The following is a 15,922-nucleotide window of genomic DNA, read 5'->3' as shown; positions in this document are numbered from 1 at the left end:
CGGAGCAGAGAGCCCGACATGGGGCTCGATCCCAGGACTCTGGGATCATGACCTGAGCCGAAGGCAGAGGCTTTAACCTACTGAGCCACCCAGGCGTGACTATATTGATATAAATGATTAAACAGATAAAGACATGAGGGAAGAAGAGAGCTTTCTTGCCAAAGAATTCCAAGTAATATGTATACATGTCTGTCGTAGGAAGTGAGACTTAATCTCTCTCCTCCCTCAGTCCCCAGCCCAAAGATGAGCTAGCTTTAGTGACTCACTTGTGTGGAATAGAGGAGGGAAGGGGAAAAGTGATAACTTAATAGTGGAGAAACCTGCAAAGTCTACCTTCTCCAATAATGTCGAATGCATATCATTTACCCCGATGTAATGTGATGACAAGGGCACTTCATAGCTCCATGGTATTCTTTCCAAAAACACATCCCTGATCTAATCATGAAATAAACCAACAGATAAAACTAGAGGACATTTTACAGGATACTTGGCCAATATCAAAACTGCCAGGATCATCCACAAGGACAGACTGAAAAACAGTCACAGACCAGAGTAGACATTCCAAATCCAGTCTGGGTTCCTAAATGGAGGCTGGAACAGAGAAAGGACAGTTAAAGGGGGGCATGATAAAATCTGGGTAAAGTCTGGAATTTAGTCAACTCTGCATTATATAAATATGCCAATGTCAATTTCTGAATTTTTTTTTAATTTTTTTAAAAGATTTTATTTATTTATTTGACAGAGAGACATCACAAGTAGGCAGAGAGGCAGGCAGAAAGAGAGGGAGGAGCAGGCTCCCTGCTGAGCAGAGAGCCCGATGCGGGGCTTGATCCCAGGACCCTGAGATCATGACCTGAGCTGAAGGCAGAGGCTTAACCCACTGAGCCACCCAGGCGCCCAATTTCTGAATTTTGACAAGTGTACAATAGTTATTTAAGATGTCATTGGGGGAAATGGGTAAGGGAGCTCTGTACTACCTTTGCAACATTTGTGTAAATTTAATGTTAGTCCCTAAATTTCAAAAATATATTTTTTACTTTTTTACAGTTGTGGGTTTGTTTTTGTTGTTGTTGTTTTTAAAGATTTTATTTATTTATTAGACAGAGAGAGATCATAAGTAGGCAGAGAGGCAAGCAGAGAGAGAGAGGAGGAAGCAAGCTCCCCGCTGTGCAGAGAGCCCAACGCGGGGCTTGACCTGAGCCGAAGGCAGAGGCTTAACCCACTGAGCCACCCAGGCACCCGTTGTTGTTTTTAAGTAGGCCCCATGCCTAGTGTGGAGCCCAGTGCCGGACTGGACTCACAACCCTGAGATAAGCCCTGAGCTGGAATCCAGCATTGGACACTTAACTGACGGAGCTATCCAGGTGCCCCTAAAAATTCCATCCAGATGATTGGAACTTGGTGTTGTTTTGTGGATGGTCATTGTACCATTCACTCTTCTTTTATATATATTTGCAGTTAAAATTGCTTCATGTTAAATGCATGAAATATAAGATTCTCTGCATTACATATTAGTAATTAAGAATGACAACATTTCTTGTGTCAATACTGAGACGGCAATGAATAAGTCGAACTTCATTGTCTTTGAACAAACACCTGATACTCTGTCACATTCTACAACCTTGCTGTTCAAGAAGCTCTAACCCGAGAGATGGTTAGAAAAGCAGAGTGGATTAATATTTTAATCTCAGTCAGATAAAAAGTGGGGTCATCTAAGAGTGAGTGGGTTCAGAGGTGTTGTCCATGCCATGGGGGTAGTCTGCTGAAGTGTGGAATGGTATAATAGGGCTACTATACAAAGATAAGGCAACTATATAATTTATGGTCTGAATGAGCACACCTTTGAGATTGAAGGAGTTACACAGGTGGGATGGCCACATGCCCACACAGCAGGCGCCATCCAGATTATCCTGGGCAAAAGTAAACACATGGCCATCATAGAAAGAAGTCACCACCTCTGTGGAGGGAGCAGCTATTAGAAAGTGAATGGATGCATGGGTCCATTCAGCCTCTAAGACCCTATCTAGCATTGTTGCCAGTACAAGGCCAGAAGCAAAGAGATTAACAGTCTTACAGAGTTGGGGAAAAAGTGAGGCAGTAATATTAGAAAGTCAAGAGAATGAGGGGTCTGAGAGTCACTGACAATGTCAGTGGAATGTCTGACAATACTAGCGTTGTTTAATAGAGTCGTCTGCAGTGTTGGGAATGTTTTCAAGCCACTTGCCTCGTGTGGATAATGAGCAAATGAATTATTAATTAAAAATAATTTAAGTGTAAATAGCCACGTGAGGCTACCATGTTAGAAGGAACTGGTTTAGGGGTGTCTGGGTAGCTCAGTCAGTTAAGCATCTGACTTCCACTCAAGTCACGATCTCCAGGTTCTCAGATCAGGACCCGAGATGGGCTTTAACCCACTGAGCCACCCACGTGCCCCTCTTTTCTTGGTTCTTATCAGGCACTGTCACACTTTGGGATTAATCATCACACAGAACTAAATACAGTTATTCTTATTCTAAAACCTGCACAGTACGGGGGCGCCTGGATGGGTTAGTCAGTTAAGCAGCCAACCCTTGATTTTGGCTCAGGTCATGATCTCAGGGTCATGGGATCCAGCCATGCCTGGGGCTCCATGCTCTGTATGGAACCTGCTTAAGATTCCTCAAGGCCTTTAATGGAAAGTTATGTGGGTCCGTGAGAACACAGGATGGAGCATTCTTGTTTTTGTTTTTCAACTACTGTGTTCTGAATTTCCTGGAAGAGGCAGTGTGGATCAAGAAGAAGTAGATTCCTGTCTCTGGCCCTGGTCATAGGGCCAGAGAAAAAAATTAATTTTTTTTTTAACAAAAGAGGATAGTAATGGTGGTGGTTAAAGCTTTTTTAAAAATATTTATACTATTTTAGGTAGTAAGTTATTAACAAATATTTAAACCGAATTGAATGATAAACTAAACAACAAATAAATGATCTTATTTTCCAGATCTTCTTTAACTTTGGAAATGGACTCCATTTAGAGGTAAGGAACCGAGGGGATTATTTCTTTCTTTTGAACTCAGAGGCTTAATTTAATGGAAGACAGTTTGGCTATGCCTTACCAGATTAAAAATGTACACTCCCTTAGACTTAGCCATTCCTACTCAGTCGAGTGCACAGAACATATATCCAGAGATGTTCAATGCAATATTTTGTGACAATCAAAATGTTCATTGATAGAATGGTAAAACAACTTATGGTACATGAAGAATGTCCATGATGAGGTATTGAATGAAAGATCAAGGGGCAGAACAAGATGTATGTTATAATTCCATTTTTATAGGACAAAAAGCTTTATACATGTGCAACTGTATGGTCATAAGATAAGATGATCAAGCAGTTACCAGTGAATATGCTGAAGTGTGAGAGAAAAAGTAGAATAAAGTTTTATTTTTACACTGTAAACTATAATGTTATTTTGCTGTTTTGTTACATAATTTAATTTTTTGAGTTGTAGAAAAATGTTTTCAACTAAAAATAAGACAAAAAATAATGACCTAGTGATAACCATTATTTCTGGGGGAAAAAAATATTATGTAGAGCATCAAAATAAGATGATAAATCTAGTATAAAAATGATTTCTGATCTTAGTATACTAGGTCAGTTGTATCGAAATTTTCCTTGCATAAATGTTTTTCTGTAAAGCCCAACTGAAAATATATAGAATAAATCTTTTCTACTCAAAGTTCTTGAAAACAAAAGACGGATAATTTTATCCTTTACGTCATCCTTCAAACAATAAATTCATTAACTGACAATTTCACTAGGTTTTAGTTAAATTGCTACCACAGGTTAGTTACTAAGATTTAGTTTAAAACATTGGATAATTCATTTTTAAGCTATAAACCACCACAGAAAAATGAAACTTCATTTTCAGTAAGGAAAGAATTTTGACACACTGTATTATTTTTTAATTTGCCAATTTGTATGGTTGCTCAATTACTCTAGGCTGTTAAAAGAACAATCCAACAATCATAAATCTTGAAAAGATCTGGTTGGCTTTATTGATTGATGAATAGGGAAGCATCCAGTCTAGGAAACAGTTGTGCAAAGCAAGAGGGTTTTATAGACCAAAGCCAGCAAGAATAGGAAGTTACATTGGGTATTTGTTGATTGGGTAGAGCAGAGTCACTCTGGAGCTGGGGCAGATGAGATAAGGTCCTGAGCAGGTTAGTGCTGACCGCTTGGCCTAGGCCTTCCTTTTCTGGGAGGGCCAAGCACAGAAATTCAGTTAGGTTCCAATGTATTAATGCAGGGCTTGTCATGGGCGACTCCATCGTGGGCCTTAGTCTGGACACTTTAATAAGCCTTTTTTACTCTTCAGTCTGGGAAATCTGTTCTAACTGATAAAAGCAAAACCGTACTGTTCTACTGGTGTAGAGACGATTTCCTAAATGCCTATGGGGTTCGTCAGAGTGTACGTACTTCCTCTTGGAAAATGAAACCTGTTAAGAAGTAGGAAATGTATACCTTAAGATTTGCATAACTCTTTTTAAAGTCTTAATAAATTACAGAATACCATACTGTTTTAAGATACTTAATAATTTTTTTGACAATATTTTATTGTTGTAGGTCTTAAACCCAGGAAATGAACATACTCGGCTTCCTAAACACACTCACTTAGGGCGGCAAAAGCGGTCCTGGATCACCGCCCCTGTGGCTCTTCGGGAAGGAGAGGATCTGTCCAAAAGGAATCCGATCGCCAAGGTACCTTCTACAGGAAAAGAGGAAATACATGTATATTACGGAAATATAGTGGGAGAAGACTTTTATGTTCACTTTTAAATTCCAGGAAAATGATACAATGTACCTACTGAGTCTTGTAATATTCTATTGGATTATACAATGTGGGGCTTCAGTTCACCTAAGAGTCAGAGATCTGACACTAGTTGAATCTTTCTTTAATTGAGAGGGCTACAGTACTCAAAAGAGGGTATTCTAGGGAGAGGAGGAAAGATTCTTTCACTAGATTCTCTGACTGGTGCCCTATAATTTGGAGTGACAGAAGACAGATTAACAGGAGAATAACAAAGAAGTTGATTAATGTGTGTGCTGCTCCTATAACACACGGGAGTACCCAGGGATGAATAATTCAAAGGTCTGGTTAGAATTGGGGCCTAGAAAACATCTTAGCAAAGCAACGGTAAACTTTTAGAGAAGTCACAAGACAAAGGAAAAGGTCCTTGAATCTCTACGGGTGGAAAATTATGGGGAACAAGTGATAGGGAAAGGCTAGTTAATACAGTTACTTATGTGGATATGCCGGTGCCATCTCTAAGCTGATGAGGGTCTAACGTTGTCTCTGATAATTAAATTTTGTCCTTCCTGGTAGAGAAGGGAGGGAGAACTCCTTTACAAATGTATGGCCTGCTTTGAGGCACATAGGGGAAAGACCGAGAACTTCTGTTGAATCTGCTTTTCAATTGCTCAAAATACTCCTACACCGAAGTGACACATTTGGGGACGGCATATTCTGCCACCCTACATACAAAAAGTAATTTTCAAAATGAAAAGAACTGGTATCTAATAGGGAGGGTGACCATACATCCTTGGAGGGTACCGATTTTCCTGGCCTAATAATTAATAGCCCTCTTTCACTCTCAAAGTGGCATATTTTTTGATAAATTAGATGGTAATCCAGCTAGTATATATCTCAAACTTAGCATGTGCACACCTGAACCCTTGATTTTTTTCCCCTCAAGTTGTCAGTTCTACCCATTTCAGTCAATGGCACACAATTCTATCCAGTTTTTCAAAAATGTAGCAGGTACTATCAGTTTCTACCTCCAGAATATATTCCAGATCTGCTCACTTCTCTCCATGGTCACCCCCATGGTCCAAGTCAGTGTCATCTCTGCCCTGCGTTAGCAGAGGAACCCCTGACCTTGTCCGCCTGCTTCCCTTTTGCCATCCCCCACCCTGCCACAGCCCATTCTCTAGAAAGCAGCCAGAATGATCTTTTAAATAAAAGACAAATCAAAGCATGTTCACCCCCTTAGTGAAGGCATTTCAATGGCTTCCTGCTGCAGTGGAAGGAATGTTCTGTACTGTGACCTGTAAGAGCGCTAATACAAGACCTCCTCTCCAACCTTGGCTCCTATCACCCGCCATCTCCCACTCTCCTACATCCCTAAACCAACACAAATTCTTCCCAGCTACTCACCCTGTGCCCTTGCTGTTTCCTGTGCCTGGAATCCCCTCCCCACAGATACCTGCAGTATTTCATAGCATCAAGCCTCTGCCCAAGTGTCATTGCCTAAAAGATCTTGTTCCCGATTCTGCCTCACCCCATCTCTCTATCCCTTGACTCCCATTTCAGCCTGGTTATAGTGCATTCCACTCTATGTCATGCCATACATTCTTACTGGCTGTCTGGCTCCTTTGGTAGAGTGTAAGCTCCCAGGGGGCAAGAGCTTAGTTCTTAGGCTCACAGCTCATGCCCTGTACCCCAAGCAGTGCCAACATCCATTGGGGGCTCAGCAAACATTTGTGTGAATGAATACATGTTCATACCCAAGTGTTATCTTTATCTTTCCAACATTATAAATATCATGCATGAACAGCTCCTTCAAAGGAAAGGCAGCTACAGAAGATGATTTCGTCCCTCTAGCAATCTATGTTCTTTTCATAAAAGCCTTCTAAAATCCAAATTTTTAATTGTGGCTTTACATAATAGGATGTATATAAGCAACTAAGTTTGCTGGTTGGCTTTGGTTTTCTGAGGTGTTTGAGTCATTCATACATTTTCTCAATAAGTTTTTCTAAACTGCATTGATTTTCTGGGATTCAATAAGCATTAGTTGTTCTTAGTAATTTTAATTACATGAATGGTTACATATGTAAAATTTACATAAAAAGTTGTTACATATGTAGAAATTACATAAAAAGTAAAAGATCTTATTAAATTTCCTCAACTTTCCAAATTCTCTATGTAGAGATTATACTGTCAACAGTATAATATTCTCTAAATCTTAAAAAATTCATAAATATGTGTATACTTACATACTCTTAAGTATATACATATATATATAAACAAACCAACAGTTATGTCCACACAGTTTTCCTTTATTTTTAACCTAAATAGCGTGATGTAATATATAATTAGTACATGAAGATCTAGAATTCTTTAGAAATACTATATATATACACACACACACACACATATATATATATATACATTTTTATATACATATGCATATACTTGGCAAAAAACAGAGACAGAGAGAAGAGAAAGAGAAAGATAAACAGAGACAGAAGCTCAGTGAAAGGTAATCATGGACTGCCCCAGGTTCACCATTCCACTTCAGGAGCAGAGCTGGTGTGGCAGGAGGTTGGAAGCCCCTGTCTGCTCTGTCCTTGGTCATTCCTAGCAGATGTTCCCCAGCCCTAGTGCATGTTGGGAAATCTATAGGAAGGAAGTGTAACTATCCCGAGATTTCAGGACAAAGAAGTGACCGGGTAGGTGAATGGTGATGGCTTCTTCTATGATGTCTGAAGAAGAAAATAAAGAACCAGTAGGGGGCCACAGAGACCCATTTACTAAGTATGAATTACAGACAGAAATGAAGTTTTTATAGAAAAAGAAGATGACGACTACAGAAGGCATTTGAAATGGGTTAGATGCATGAATTTCCTGAGACATTCTAAGCAGGAAAGGCACTTGACTTTTGTAATCCTTCTGTAGAAGGATGCCTTATTCATCCTTTCCAGATCGAATGGATTTATAGAGGTAATTTTGACACTGCAAGAGGCGGAGAGGGTCAGAGAGAGAGGGAGAGAGAATCTCAAGCAGATGTGTTACGTGGATGGAGCCCAACATGAAGCCCAACACAGGCTCAATCTCATGACCCTGAGTTCATGTCCTGAGCCAGAATCAAGAGCTTAACTGACTGAGCCACCCATGTGCCCTTCCTCATGTGCTAAATTTAAAAATCTGTCCTCCCAAGATATACCCTTAACAGTACCTTAGTTTTATAGCAACTGTAAGAGGTAGGCAGTGGTATCTCTCCACTTTAGTGAGAGAAACACTGAGGCACAGAGAGGTTAAGTAACTCTTAGTATCACGTAACTATTAAGTGGCTGAGACAGGATTTGAACCAGGTTCTCTGACATCAGCACATCTTCTCTTGAGTGCTTGTATCTTCCCTTCCTATCAACATTATGACAACTTTGGAGGGAAATTTTCCATTAAAAATATGTGCATGTAAGTTACAGAGAGTTTAACTTGGGGTATTCTTCTGTTATTTTTATGTTAGATACATTCTGATCTTGCAGAAGAAAGAGGAATAAAAGTTACATACAGATACACTGGAAAAGGGATCACAGAGTCACCATTTGGCGTGTTTGTCTTTAATAAAAACACAGGAGAATTGAACATCACCAGGATTCTTGATCGAGAAGAAACGCCAAGTTTTCTGGTAGGAAGAATTATTTTACTTTAACTAGTTTGTAGTTTTTCTTTGGTGTAGTTATAATTTGTTTTTATATTGTAGTAATTTAATTACCTTAGCTTACATTTAATCTCTTCTATTATCTATGTCATGATTTCAGCTAGTTGGTTATGCTTTGGATGAAAGAGGAAACAACCTTGAGAAACCATTAGAACTCCGCATTAAAGTTCTTGATATCAATGACAACGAGCCAGTGTTCACACAGGACGTCTTCGCTGGGTCTGTTGAAGAGTTGAGTGCCGCAGGTCAGAGTTTGTTAGTTTTATGAATGAGTGTCACTCCACCCCGTCATTTTAACCCCATTATGTAACTGAACACCAAATCCTATATCTTAATGGAGACCCACAGGACACATGGTAATAAACCTATCGCTCTAGGTTTGCAACCGCTTTTTCTGTGACAAGTTCTAAAGGCTTTACATGGCTTTTTTTTTAACCCTCAAAACAGATGGATGGAACAGGTTAGGTTTCTGTAGCCACTATGCTGCCTTGTAGCTGGAAAGCAGCTGTAGGCAACATGTAAATAAATGGGTGTGGCTATGCTGCCATAAGATATTATATACAGAAACAGGTGGCTGTGCTGGCTAACAGTAGTTCACTGACCTTTGGCTTATGTTAGGTCTCTTGTCAGGTTTATTGATAACATGGTCCAATGCAGTAGTCCATGTGAAGGCTTGCAGGAGAGATTTCTCCCTGATCATAATCTAGAGAACAGCTGTTCTTTTCCTGAATTGTTTGTATTTTACTAAGCATGTATTTGTACCTGTTCATCCTTATTTCTTTGTATTAATCACTAGAGCTATTAGAAATAAATTTGCAGCCTTGCCCTCTTCTTATCTTTCTTATTTCTGTGCCCATTCACACTTACTTTCTCATCCAATTAAAGTTTTTCATCTTGGTAAACTGTGATTTTTATAAGCACTTAAAATCCTTTTGTGAACAGGCTGAAATTATAAAGAGAATAATAATGTACATGACTTGTGCTTAAAGTTGAGTTTCAACTTGGACGCCTTTGTTTCTGATGCCAGATACCCTTGTGATGAAAATCAGTGCAACAGATGCAGATGAGCCCAATACTCCGAATTCTAAAATTTCCTACAGAATCGTATCTCAGGAGCCTGCTTATCCTCCAGTGTTCTACTTAAATAAAGACACAGGGGAGATTTATACAACCAGTTTCACTTTGGACAGAGAGGTAAGTTAGTATTTTATGTTGTTCATCTTTTAAATGCTCAGTTAGTATTTTATGTTGCTCATCTTTGAAACCCTGCTTTATCTCTCTAGGCTTTCCTTTCTGTTAATTTATTTTCTAATTTGCTTACTATCTTGTATATTCTTCATTTATAGGATAACTCCTACAAATACCCTCTTCTAGCAAGGTGAAACCCGATATCAAATGAGCCATCTGTGGCCATTGATCACTTAAGGTGTGATTCATCCAAACTTGAGATGTGCTATAAATATAAAAAAGTCACCAACTTGGGAAGACTTAGCCTGAATAAAAAATGTAACATTTTACCTTAGTAATATTCTGTTGATTGCATGTGGACACAATATTTTAGATCCCCATAGGTAAATAAAATGTATTTGTTTAAAATTAGTAGTATCCCCTTTTTTAAAAAACTTCTTAAAATTTGGCTGTTAGGAAACTTAAAATTACATAAGGACAGCTCTGTTCTGGGGCCTCTCCATGCAGGATTCTGTTTGCGATAGCATCGTAAAGCAATGTTCTATAATTTGTGTTTCTGTAAATAAGCATCAGGAGTCTCCTCTATTGCTAATACAGAACAGAGACTGACACAGGAGGCCTGCTCGGGATAATAGAAATAGTCGTAAAGGAAGGAATTGTTGTAAATCCCAAACTGGAAGAAATTTTCAATAGGATTCCTGGACAGACTATTCTCAAACATTTCTCTTTTTTATTTCTAACTGAAAGGGAAAATTTGGGGTCAAAACAGGAAATGGGAGATTTTTTTAAATGCTACATACATGAAGGTTTTAACAGTGTGCAGAGGAGAATGTGGATGATCCTAAGAACACTGTATTGTCATCAGACATAAATTGTCGTCCGGGTGCAGTCATTGTATTACTTGGGAAAATCATTTCCTTTTGCCCGGAGAAGGAGAAGATTGTGCCCAACATCGCTGACCAGATCTTTATGAAATTAATATTATTATTCCTGAAAGTCTACTCTGTACCTTTTCACATAAAATTAGAATGGAAAAGTATTATTTTTAACTATCCTGATTTGTGATAAGCTGTTATCTTTGAAATAGGGCAAGTTTAGCCAATAACGATGCCCATCACTTATTGGGCATCTTCGGTGTGCCAAGTGCTATTCGAAACCTTTTACATAGATTAATCCATTTAATCCAACTAAAAACTCTGTGAGGCAGGTCCTCCCTATTATCCGCATTTTACACAGAAGGAAACCAAGGGTCAAAAGGATTAAGTGTATTTACAACACAGCTAGTAAGTGACAAAGTCAGAATTAGAATCCAAGCAACTGGCTCTGGGGCCTCAGTTGTCCTGACTCGCACTGGGCGGTTCTGTCCCACACAGGACCTGCATGCACTGGACCTGGCTGTCCCCGCTTTTTCTTACACTCTAGCTACACCGAATGGAGCCATCATAAGGGGACGGTGGGGAAGAGAAGAGCTCACTTTGGAGTGGCATGTGAGACACCGTTCTCCAAGACAGGTTCTCTAAGAATCATAGCTCTCAGAAAGTCTGGATAAAGTCAACCACATTTTTTCCTCGCAGGCCAAGTTTTCTTTGGGAACTAGGTTTTCCTTGCTTAAATCTTAGCTAAAAATGAAGAACCAATTTCTACTGCAGTCACCCCTGCCCCAATCACTTTCTTGTAGGGCAGACTGCATTTTGAATGGCACTTCCTTGCACACAGACTATTTTAAGGAGAGACTCATTCCCTGATAATGTCGCCAATGACACATTTAAGAATTTGACTACCAGCAACTTGTCTAGGCTTTTTCTGGCCTCTAGAAATGCTCTGACGGCAAATCAACAGCATCTTCACATGAATAACAGATCATAAAATGTATTTGTGAATAAAATATACTGTGGTTCCTTCTCTTGATGATGAAATGAACTAGAAAGACAGATTTGGGAGTGACTCATTTTCACCCCAGATGGATATTTTTCATTGCCTTGCAGGAACACAGCAGCTATACTTTGACAGTAGAAGCAAGAGACGGCAATGGACAAATAACAGATAAACCAGTAAATCAAGCTCAAGTTCAGATTCGTATTTTGGATGTCAATGACAACATACCTATAGTCCAAAATGAAATGGTAACCGTTATTTTTATAACAGATGTATTCACTTCCTCGTATTTTAGTCCTACCTAAAAATAGATCATTACATTTGTGTTACACTAAAACAAAAACCCTGTGTTCATGTTTTGCAGGCTGAAAAGGTAGAAATTGAAGAAAATCAAGCCAATGTAGTAGTGATGCGCATAAAAGTGTTTGATGCAGATGAAATAGGCTCTGATAATTGGTTAGCAAATTACACATTCGTGTCAGGAAATGAAATGGGTTATTTCCACATAGAAACTGACACTCAAACTAATGAAGGAATTGTGACTCTTATCAAGGTAAGTATTTTGTGTTCAAAATTGGAATGGGAAAAGTTGGTGCAGAGGAAGAAATGATTGTATTTTGAGCCTCAAACACTTATGAGTGCTTTTTACATACTCAACCGACACCACGACTGTTTGAGATTGGAGACCCCCTATTTGCCAAAGTTCTACAGTTACTAAATGGTCGCACTACAGTCCAAATTCAGATCAGGGGACTTGAACCCTAATCTGACAACATGTTACAGAATCATTATTGCTCAACACACTTACCGTCTTGCTTGCAGCCTGTGTCTGACTAGAGCTTCCTTACCTCATGACCTCTTCTTGCCTCTACAAAGTATCCCCAGTTTACTATGTCTTTATTGATCAACGTAAAGCCAGACCTCACCAATAGTGTGTAAAAACAAAAGCTCTAATTACTTGACAAAGCTCAAATCCAGTTGTCATTATGCTTAAATATGCCTAAGAGTCACCTTGTAAAGAGTTACGTGTCCCAGATACAAATTCCTGGGCCCTGCAATCAAGTCTGATAGGATGGAGCTCAGGAACTTGCCTTTATAACAGAAATCCACTTGTGATTCTAATGTTTAGTATGAGGGTCACATTTTGAAACACAGTATTCTAACTTCTAGTGCTTAATTGAATCAGTGAAAGAAAAATAGTCCTATTAAGCATATGGGTCTTATACATTTGAAATTTATTACCCTCACAGAATTTTTTTAAAGCAAATATTATAATTATAGGATGGATTTTTATCTAACATTATAAGTAAGAAAGAATATCAGTGTATTTTTAAATGGCTTATGATAGAATCACCTTATCAGATTTTGAAATAAAATGCAAAGCTATAGCTTCTAAAATACTATCCCATTAATCACACACAGACAAAAGTTGATTCCCAAAGTTCTAAACTTTTACAAAAACTTAGTATATGAAAGAGTAGGTAAAGTCTAACCATAGGAAGAGGAATAATGGTAATAATGGTAATATAAATATATAACCGAATAGAGAAATATTCACTTGAATTTTCATGGTAATAATTATGTGTACCATTTATTAATAAGCTATTATATGCACTTACTTAGACTGCCACTTTGTAAAGCAAAGGAAAATAGAATAAGATTACCTCGTGTTTAAAGGGAAGACACATTTTATGATTATGTAAGAAGTGGATAATAGCATCAGATTGGTGCCATTCAAATAAATTTGCCTACTTATAAAGAAGTAAATAATCCTCTTAGTCATAGAATGTGAGTATAACCTTGCTAGATGCCTAAGACAAAAAGCCAATAACACATAAGGAGAAAGTCACTGATGAATGATAGAAGTTCTAGAAATATTCTCACTCCACCATGGTAGCACAAAGAGGGATGCTATGCCAAAGGGGGCATAGCAAAAAATAGTACAATGAGTAGTAAAGTGACCACAGCAGACTGAGAAAATTATAAATTTCCTGTCTCAGTTCTATGAAGAATTGCTTCCAAATTTTAAGAGCAATAATCAGAATCCATTCAAGGAAGTTAGACAAAGAAGGTATATAGTTGGCAAATATGGAAATAAAGGATACTCAATATCATTAGTCATTAGGGCAGATGTAAATTAAAGCTACAAGAGATAGCACAATGCCTCTACTTAAGGGGCTGTAGTCAAAAAAGACTGACAACTCCAGGCATCGGCAACATTATGCAGAAACTGGAGCTCCTATCTCTTGCTGGTGAAAACGAAAAGTGATACAGCTAGTTTGGCAGTTTTTTCAAATGTTAAACACCAAGGAGTTGGTGACCCAGAGATTTAGTCCTCGGTATCCACCCACAAAAAATAAAAACATCTGTTGTAATAACTTGTACGATGTCAGTAGTAACCACTTATCATGGTGAACATTGCATAGTGTGTAGAATTGTCAAATCCCTACATTGTACACTAAATACTAATAAAACATTTGCATGTCCAGAAAGAAGCATATCTATACAAAAACTTCTATGCAACTTTCAAGCAGCTTTTATTCATATTAGTCGAAAACTGGTAACAGTAAAATGCCCTTCAGCTGATGAACAGATAAATGCAGTATATCCACAAAGTGGAATATTCTTGGTTAATGAAAGGGAATGGAGTCCTCATACTTGCTACTACGTAGATAAATCTCAAAACCATGCTTTGTAGAAGAAGCCAGACACAAAATACTACATATTGTATGATTTTTTCTGTGTGAAATTTCTAGAAAAGCAAAAAAATGGATATAGACAGATGCTTAACCAACTGAGCCACCCAGACACCCTGGGAACAGATACTTTAAACTGTGGAAATACAGATAATAGTTCATCACGTAAGAAAAAGTCAAGGCTTTGTTAACAAATTAACAAATACATTTAAATTCTTTAATGCTATTAAAAGTAACAAAAATGGAAATGATAAAATATGTTGACCATTTTAGAAACAGAGGGGTATTTGTCCTCGCACATTGTTCATGATGCTGAAAATTTTTTTCATGCTCTCTGGCAACCTATGGCTATTTATAATATATGGCTATTATACGAAACAGTTTTTATGGCCCTAGTACTGTAGCATTGCTGTGGCCTTCCATGGTCTTTGAATACTAATGACACCTGGCGGGAATATTTTCTTTTGCATCTAGCATACGTCACACTATTAAAACAAGCATGTTAAGTGCAAGGGCAGCTTGAGATAACTCTCACAAGGATCATACAATCATAAAGACTATATTCTCTCTAGGTGTTTTCCTTTGAATCCTTGTCTCAGTATCCTAGTGGCTGATTTTACAAAGAGGGCAGAAGCTGTTATCCATCCAGAACCCTGCAGAGAAGAAAATGATTTTGTAATAAGTCGTCAAAAAACAAAGTGAATAGGTTTGCAGTAATTCATGTGAACACATGTAATACATTTAATATTATACCAAAGAAACAAGCAAAAATGCCCCCCTGTGTCTAAATGGTCAGGGCCACTAGAAACAAAAATCAACAAGACCTAAATAAACGTTGACTAGGTATTTCTTTTCACAGTGGAATACAGCTCAACAGAGGAAAAGTGATTTGTGTAAAAATGTTCACAGCAGTATTAATTATATTTAAAAATTACAGGCACTCCAAATGCCTAATAATCAAATGGTTAAGTAAACTAAATACATCTAAATGGTAGAATACTGTAGAAATGTTTATGAAAAGAAAATGGACAAATTGGAACATAAAATATGTATTCAGTGAAAACACTGTCAAATATACTTTATAAATTTCACAGTTCACAAAGAATCAATATTTGGATTTGGAGGAAGGTTAATTTTATGGCATTAATAGCAAACCAGATAATGATAGACATTATGCTAAAAATGGTGTGGAGGATAGGTTCTTTGTCTAAATAAATTTGAAAACCCTTGGGCTTAGGCAAGTTCAATCAGGAGGTCTCAGCTTTTTGATATGCTCATGTGCAGTAAAAGTATAGACTAGGGGGACAGCCAGCTGCTACCACTAGGCATGTGACCTTTTTCACCAGAACAAACCCACAGAAGGAATATTATATCACATGTCCATTAACTTTTTTCAATAAAGTAAAAGAAACAGGTTGTTAAATATGTGTGTGTCTATATAATATATTTTCAATGATCTGGACTTTAAAAAGATAAATGGGGGATGTGCCCTAAATCATCCTTAACATTGATGAATATCCAAGCTGACAGACTTTTTTTTTAATATTTTATTTATTTATTTGACAGACAGAGATCATAGATAGGCAGAGAGACAGGCATAGAGAGAAGGGGGAAGCCGGCTCCCTGCTGAGCAGAGAGCCCGACGTGGGGCTTGATCCCAGGACCCTGAGATCATGACCTGGG

The 15,922-nt window shown here is 38.1% G+C and overlaps 1 protein-coding gene across 1 annotated transcript in view; it reads left to right on the top strand.

Annotated features, from left to right (window-relative positions):
• Positions 1 to 15,922, top strand: part of DSG2 (desmoglein 2) — a 44,670-nt gene that overhangs the window by 14,247 nt on the left and 14,501 nt on the right. The window contains exons 2-8 of the mRNA XM_082699477.1: positions 2,978 to 3,013; positions 4,603 to 4,737; positions 8,286 to 8,447; positions 8,581 to 8,725; positions 9,508 to 9,674; positions 11,654 to 11,791; positions 11,908 to 12,096. Of these exons, the coding sequence (XP_082555603.1) occupies positions 2,978 to 3,013; positions 4,603 to 4,737; positions 8,286 to 8,447; positions 8,581 to 8,725; positions 9,508 to 9,674; positions 11,654 to 11,791; positions 11,908 to 12,096 (972 nt within the window). The remainder of the gene's footprint in view (positions 1 to 2,977; positions 3,014 to 4,602; positions 4,738 to 8,285; positions 8,448 to 8,580; positions 8,726 to 9,507; positions 9,675 to 11,653; positions 11,792 to 11,907; positions 12,097 to 15,922) is intronic.

This window comes from Mustela nivalis, assembly GCF_964662115.1.
Source record: "Mustela nivalis genome assembly, chromosome: 14".
Taxonomy (NCBI): Eukaryota; Metazoa; Chordata; class Mammalia; order Carnivora; family Mustelidae; genus Mustela; species Mustela nivalis.
The sequence above is the reverse complement of the archived record's forward strand: the minus strand, read 5'-3'. Positions and strand labels throughout refer to the sequence as shown.